General features: G+C 42.4%; 1 protein-coding gene across 1 annotated transcript; it reads left to right on the forward strand.

Annotated features, from left to right (window-relative positions):
* The first annotated feature begins 2267 nt into the window (after positions 1-2267).
* Positions 2268-5558, forward strand: Rnase9 (ribonuclease A family member 9 (inactive)). Its single transcript, XM_075949769.1, has 2 exons — positions 2268-2357; positions 4676-5558. The coding sequence occupies exon 2, from the start codon at positions 4683-4685 to the stop codon at positions 5238-5240; it is 558 nt and encodes a 185-aa protein (XP_075805884.1). The 5' UTR covers positions 2268-2357; positions 4676-4682; the 3' UTR covers positions 5241-5558.
* The last annotated feature ends 2438 nt before the right edge of the window (positions 5559-7996 follow it).

Here is a 7996-nt window from a genome sequence, read left to right on the forward strand (position 1 = left end):
CATTCGATTCTGAGACTTATTTTCCAAAAGAAGTCCTGATATTCTTCCCGTGTCAATGGAAAGGTCTGATGACCTGTTTTTAAAACCCTTCACCCTTACAATAATGATAAATCATAGGAAGTGATAACTTATACCACAGTCCTGTTTTTCATCCTCTGTCCTCCCCTCAACGGAACATTTTACATCACTTCCATACAGAATCAAATACTGTTAGGCAGAGTACAGCCTTACTCAGATTCCAACACCTTCGACATGAGTTCGAGTGTGTGTGATGTGTGCATGCACTTGTGTGTGTACGTGTACAGTGTGTGCATGCATGAGTGTGCATATGGTTGTGCGTGGACGGATGTGTTTTGTGGTATGTGCATGCATGTATTTGTGTGTGTACGTGTACAGTGTGTGCATGCATGTGTGTGCATATGGTTGTGCGTGGATGGATGTGTTTTGTGGTATGAGCATGCATGTATTTGTGTGTGTAGTGTGAGTTGATTCATGCAAGTGAGCATATCTGTGTCTGCATGAGATGTACATGTGTTGTGTAAGGTATGGAGGTCTATAGTATTTTTCTTGATATATCCATTATTTAACCATATTCATTAATCCTCTACAAAACAAAATTTGTCAGAAACTTTAACCTTATACATTATGTATTTCATCTTTATTCCATCTCTGGCTTCAGAGGGGAATGAAAATATTAAGTAAAACATAAGTAGGAGTTGAATAAATAAGTCTATATTGTCTAGGAACACATTAACTCACAGGAAAAATGTAGCAGATTTCTATTTACAACGATCTTTTAAAATTTTATATAACCTTATACTTTAAAAAGCTAACAAAATCATTAGTAAAAATTAATTTGCAGAAAACTTCCATCACTTGTGAAGAGATTTCTGTCTTCTGTTGGAATGATTTTATTTTTCCAAAATAAGATATGAAAAATGACTCTGCATTTGTGTTTGGAAAGTTGATTTCAATCAAGGAGAGTTTTGCTTTTCTTTGTTTTTCTGTGTCTTGCGGGGTATTCTGTGTGCTGCTGCCGGTTCCAGACCGGGGTTCACCTCGGAGGAGGAAACACTGACTCACATAAGCAATGCGATGCATTTGACCTTGTGGTCCACGCTGGCGTCTGTCCAGATTCCTCACTCCGTGCATCCCTCACTTAGGTTAAGAGGCAAATGTCCAAGACAAGAAACCCTGAAACACTGCCTCAGAATGTTTTTGAAAAAAACCTGGGATTTCCTCATCAAATCTCATCAGGAATACTTGGGACTTTGAAAGTGTTTTGTACTATTAAAGTCTTTTTAAGTTGCAAAATTTATAGTTGTAAAACTAAGATTTAGAAATTATCAAGAGGGGCTGGAGAGATGGTTGAGCAGTTAAGAGCATTGCCTGCTCTTCCAAAGGTCCTGAGTTCAGTTCCCAGCAACCACATGGTGGCCTGCAGGCAGACACAATACTGTATACATAATAAATAAATCTTTTTAAAAAAGAGAGAGAAATTATCAAGAGGTGCACACCTCTAGTCCTAGCCCTTGGGAGGCAGAGGCAGGCAAATCTCTGAGTTTGAAGCCAACCTGATCTACAGAGTAAGTTCCTGGACAGCCAGGGCTACACAGAGAAATTCTGTTGAAAAGCAAAAAACAAATCAACAACAAAAGAAACTAAAATAAAAAAAATTATTTTATTAGTAAGAAAAAAATTACTCATTAACCACACTTTACTAAGATTGCTTTTTCTTTTCTCCTATGTAATCTACGCTTTTATTAGTTAGGATGGTGAGGGAGGGCTGGCGAGGGAGGCTGGCGAGGGAGGGCTGGCGAGGGAGGCCTGGCGAGGCTGCTCAGTGGGTGAGTGCACTTGCTGCCAAGCCAGAGCACCTCAGTTCAGTTCCTGAAACCTAATGCAGAGAGAGGATGACCTCCCACATCGTGTCCTCTGACCTCTGCGTGCGCACAGGTGCACCCACACCTCGCAGCAGACATAGTTAAAATATGATAATAATTAAAGATTATGAAGCAGACAGAGTTCTTTTAATCACATGGTTTTGCTCCAAGAAAAGCATGTGTTTCTGGATGACCAATCAGAAGTCCCCACATCTCTGATTTCCTTGAGTGAGAAAACCAAGACCAATCAGAAGAGTCATTTTCCTTGATGGAAGAAGGTGGGGGAGGACCGCACAATGGGAACAGAGCAACCCTATAATAGGGCACAAAAGTGACCGTGCCTGGTACTGCCATTCCACAGAGCACCCACACAGGAGCAAATCTGGTCTACGAAGACGTGGAGTGGACGGGGTGGCAAGAGTCTGAGGAAGAGTTTAGCTTCCTCCTGCTGTGCCTGCTGGACAGCCCCCTTCTGTGAGTCAATACAGCCCCTGTGCTGTTTAAGATGTGCTGATTTCTCTCCCTGTCTCTAGACACTCCAGCACTATGCTGTATGAGCCCAGAATTCTTTACTACCTGTCTCTAATTGCCATAGCTTAGGGTATGTATGAAGACTGGAAAGCCATCTAGCCAAAGAAAACATAACTCCATGAGTATAAAATACTGTCTAAATAATAGCTACTCGTAATTATTGTTACTGGCGTGGGTAATTTTTACCATTTTGAATGTGTTAGTCTCGGTTTAATCTTTCCCACACTAGAAGACTTTCAAATTTCAAAAATTTTTTGCTTATATCAATGGCTGTTTCCCATATGTGTTATTGTAACCTGCCTTGTTAAACCATCCATTCAGAAGTCTAGTATTGAAATTGTTTCTACAAAAGCCTTATGACCTTTAGCCCTTTTGTCTTCTGCTGTTTCTTTTTTTTTTCTTAAAAGTATTGTAACATTTTCTTCCTGATCAAAAACTCATGATTGCTTAATATATCACATTCTCACATTGTAATATACAGCCATATATACTTATATCTTGTAAACCATTTCTTGGTGAGTTCTCAGTAGATGACAGGAGAGGCTCCAAGAGCTTCAGACCACTGGCCATGTGTGTTGTTGACTTTGCTCACTCTGGCTCAAGAGGCCTCAGAGACTCCGTGTTCCCACCATGGTGTTGTGAGCTGAGCTCTTCAGCCATCACACTGGTACTGATGTTAGTGTGAAAATTATGGAGGGATGGGTTAGAAACATGTTTACACAGCAGGAATGACCGCTCGATGTCACCAGTTAGAAACATGTTTACATGGCACGAATGACCGCTCAGTGTCACCAGTTTGGAATGACTTTTCTCTTTTCCTCTGTACTTTTATGCTCAACTCCTATTCTCTCCATTTCCCACTGTGTGACCCCAGCTTCAACTGTGTGACCTTCTATCTATATCTACATCTATATCCACACACATGCACACGCACGCACACACACACACACACACTCAACACACAAGCAGGCACACACACATATATAAAGAGAGGGGTGCCTATATATATTGTTCTTTCTTAATTCATAAGGTCAGTATCTAAACCTGGAATTAGCCATAAGTGTCGTACCATTTCCCTTCTACATGGGCCAAATTTCTGGGTTATGACAGTTACCATTGGGGGCATGGGAAGATGCCAAAGACAACACAAAGTAAACAGAGTTTCTCTCCTTTGGTTGTTCCGATGTTGGTAGCATAAGAAATCTTTGGCATAGCCTATGGCATAGAGCTTCTTACGCTCTTATCTGTGTTACCTTTAAGATTTAAATTAGTTTCAACAATGCTTTTCTGAGATGTGCAGATTCATTCTCTCTTCCTAATTCAGAATGACAAACACCCATTCTCTGAAGAACTGAGACCATAGGGTACAGGGAGGAAAGGAGGCCACAGGCACAGAGCCACGGCTCTGAAGCCTCCTCCCAGGACAGATAAGATCATTGCTTTCCACTGAGACAAAGATCTTGGAGAATTAAGAAGAAACAGTGAGATTTGGGATATAGATAAACAAGACAAATGGGCCCAGAAGTTCTCTACAAAAGACGATTCTCTGGACTAAAGCATAGACTAATATGGACACAATATTTTCTTTTAAAATTATCTTGTATTCTGTGCTGTTGACTTAGTATTGAATTGATATGCAAAAACATTTGCTCTTAGACTTGGAAAGAGCTTCACATGGAAGCAGTCGGCAGCGGGCTGGGTGGAAGGCTGGAAAGGGACAGAGCTGTTAGCGACACTTCTATGGAGGTCTAGGTGGTACAGGTCCTGTCTCATGTGCATCTGCAGTGGCCAGATGCAAGCAAGATCAGGATGAAAGCCCTAAGGTGGATCAATGAGGGGAAGTTGGTCCATTTCTGTGCACATTACCAATTTCTGGGAATAAGTAAAAGGGGTTTGTTCTAGACAAAAGGAGCTGCTGTGCCTGTCCCTCCCCTCACTGTGGGTGTGGTCTCCTGCAACCCTTCTCCTATCCTTCCATTGCTTTCCTTTACCCTACCTTTCACTTCCTTCCATCTCCCCTCACTTCTTCCCTCTCTGCTTCTCTTCTTTTCACATCCCTCTCTTATCTACCATCCTCAATACTAACATAGTTATTTTAGAGTCAATATTAGGGAGATATTCAAATAAATTCTGAAATCTCAAGTCTAACAATTTTCCAGTGGGTGCAGAGAACAGTGGAAGTTGGTACCAGTGGCCCCTGTGTGTAAATATGAGCATTTCATCATAATACAATGCCTCTTTTCACTGTTTGGACTCTACAGGAAAAGAATGAAGTCTCTGGTCACCAAGTACCCATGGCCTTTGTCTCTGCTGTTGCTGCTGCTGCTGCCGTTGAAACTACAAGGGGACTATTGGGATTTATATGAATATGAAATAGATCCAGAAGTAAGGGACAGCTTACGGGAGCTTTATAGTACAGGGCCTACCAAACCTCCCACCAAAGAAAGAATCAAGGAAAAGATCCTCGCTGATCCTGACCGACCGCTCTATGGTGATAATTACTGTAATTCTGAAATCATGTCTAGAAATATTCACTACAGGCGAGTCTGTTATCCGGAGCACTATTTTGTAGCCGAGAGCTATTCCTATCTACAAAAGACCTGCTATGGCAAACGGGTGAGGTGTAAGCACAGGGCTACGTTCTGCAGAAGAAGCATGGAGTTGGTGAAAGGAATACAGTGTACTCTAGTAGCGGGCGAGAAGATACCAGAATGCTTGTACGAAAGCAACTTCGTGACAGGTTATGCAGTTGTCACTTGTCAATGGGACAGTGACAGCGAAGAATTTATTCCTAACAATGTAGTTAATATTTTGGTGCCCAAGTAGCCGGAAAGCATCCTCTACAAGAAACGTGTCTTCCCCCGACATTCTAGGTTTCTCTAAGCAGCCACGTTTGGGAGTATTTAGATGCTGATGCTGTTAATCAAAGGTGAGAATGGCAATTTCAGTCATTCCGTCATCCACCTCCCGCCTTTCCTGTCCCCAGAGCAGTGAAAGGCAGCATGTGCTCTGCTCACATCCTTACCCCTTGAAGATGAAGTCCTCTCTAGATGTTGGAGACGAGACATAAGACTTCCCAACTCTCAGAACTGTGAAAACATATTTCGGTACTTATAAATTATTAAATTATTTTCTTAAACCTTATTTTTGTCATTTTGAAATGTACATTTATTTATTTATTTAGAGATAGTGTGTGCACAAACAGGGTGTACGTGTGGAGGTCAGAGGAAAACTTGTGGAGGTTGGTTCTCTGCGTCCAGCACGTGGGTCCGCCAGTCATGATGACAACCACCTTAAGTTGCCGAGTCATCTCACTGGCGCCCCCTGTGTTATTTTGTTATGAGACACAGAACAAACAAGGATAAGAATGCATGAAAACGAGTCAGATTTCCTAAGCATTATGCTCCAACTTCCATTAGTAATATCTCTCCAAATATTGAATTACTCTAGCCTTTGACACCTTTTTATACGCACACAATGTATTTGGATCATATTTACCCCCATAGCTCTCTTCTATCCCCCTTAGTTAGTTTCCTATTGCTGTGAAGAGACACCATGGCCAAGGCAACTCAGAGAGAAAGTTTGTTGAGGCTTATAGTTTCAGAAGATTAACCCATGAGAGCATGGTGGCAGACAGGCAAGTATAGGTGAGAGCCTACATCTCACCTACAAATGAGGCACAGAGAGAGAGAGAGAGAGAGAGAGAGAGAGAGAGAGAGAGAGAGAGAGAGAGAGAGGAGAGCATGAGTGAGTCAGTTAGCTGGGAATAGCATGAGGTTTTTCATCAGTCAAGCCAGTGACACACTTCTTCCACAAGGCCACATCTCCTAACCCTTCCCAAACAGTTCTACCAACTGGAGACAACCTATTCAAACTTAAACCACAAGACTTCCATTCCTGCTGACCTCCTTTTTCATCCCAACTGGTGCCCCTCCTATATTCATGTCCTGTGTATGTGCCTCACTGAGTTGAATCCGAGTGGCTTATGTGAGCATGGGCTATTTGCCAATAGCTAGCGATAGCACTAAAGAAGTCCCTCCCCATCCATGATGAAATAAGAAAGGGCCCAATCTAGTACAGGTCTTATGCAGGAAACCATAGCAGCTGTGTGTTCGTGAATGCAACAGCCATGTCATATACAGAAAATAAAATTTCCAGAAGATAATTCTTCTCCGTTCTCTGACTTCTACAGTCTTCCAGCCCCATATTTCATATTCCCTGGGCCTGGGAGGCGACCATAAAGACGTCCTATGTACAGTTAGGCACTCAGTCGTCGGTCATTCTCTACACTCTGACCAGCTATGGGCCACTGTCTGTAGAAAGAAGGTTCTCCATCTAAGGTATAGGGCAGGCGCTAGTCTCCGGGGATAAACAAGTGTACAGGGCAGACGCTGTTCTCTGGGTAGAAGGCAGCAGGTTACACGTCTCATTGCTAACAGATATTCCCTTGTGAGCCTCACATCCAATAAGAAAGTGGTTGGTCTCCCCTCCCTGTCCCCTGCAATCATGGCACTATTTCACCGGTGGGCATATCCTTATCTTGCCTTACAACTTGGTATTTTTGATTAACAATTTTCTCTAAAGTAAAACTGTCCATCATTAAGACAGAGAATGTTCTAAAAAGAGGCAAATTGTTCCACCCTGCCACGAAGCTCTTTCTGGGACACAATGTGTGTTCTGTCACACAGAAAGTCAGCAAAAATTTCCTTGCTTCTGCAGGCTGCCTCTTCCACTGACTGACAGTTTCCTCTTTATAGGCGTGTGAGAGCAATCTGCCTATCTTTCCGCTTCTGAGTTCTCTTCAATATCTGTCATCTAAGCCTCTATAGTAATTACTTGGTTGAGAGTTTTCATCATAAAGAATGTTGAGTTTTATTACATGCTTTTTCTATACCTACTAAGACAATCATATGATTTAAACTATTTCTCATACTTATTGATCCCCTTATGTTGAATCATCTTTGATTCTAACTTTTGCAGTTTGGATATCAAATGTCTTCATGTGCTCTTGGTCTCTAGCTGGTAGCATTGTCCTGGGAATTTGTGGACTCTTGGGGCAGGCGCTAACTGAAGGAAGTTAACGGAAGGCACTGAGGGGCAGACCTTGAACATTGTACTCCATTATCACTCCTGATTCATCTCTTTATTTCCTGTCACACTGCAACTGACCCACCTGCCGTCAGGAACTGTATCCCTTCAAGCCTTGATTCAAAGCAAGTAGCATTTGGTCAGGTATTTGGGCACAGTAATAGGAAAGTAAGTAGTACAGAAATCAGTACCAGGGTTGGTCACTGTCGCTAGGACAACGTTTCAGGAGAACCGTGAACTAGAGAAGAGCACAAACGCTGTGAGCAGAGCTTGGTGGACCACGTGGTGCAAGTTCGCGTTACTGGAATTTTTACTGTCTAGGGTCGTAATGGAGTTCATTTGCTCTGCCAGTTAAAGAATTAAAAGGCAGAAAAAGATCTGCAGTGTGACAGGTAGCAGCAGGGACAATCTCAGACATAGCAGCAGAACCAGTTGGCAAAGGAAGGCTTGGGTGAGGCGAGGTACATACAACAGGTACATGGAGAAAGATCCTT

The sequence above is a fragment of the Microtus pennsylvanicus genome, chromosome 15 (genome assembly GCF_037038515.1).
Source record: "Microtus pennsylvanicus isolate mMicPen1 chromosome 15, mMicPen1.hap1, whole genome shotgun sequence".
Taxonomy (NCBI): domain Eukaryota; kingdom Metazoa; phylum Chordata; class Mammalia; order Rodentia; family Cricetidae; genus Microtus; species Microtus pennsylvanicus.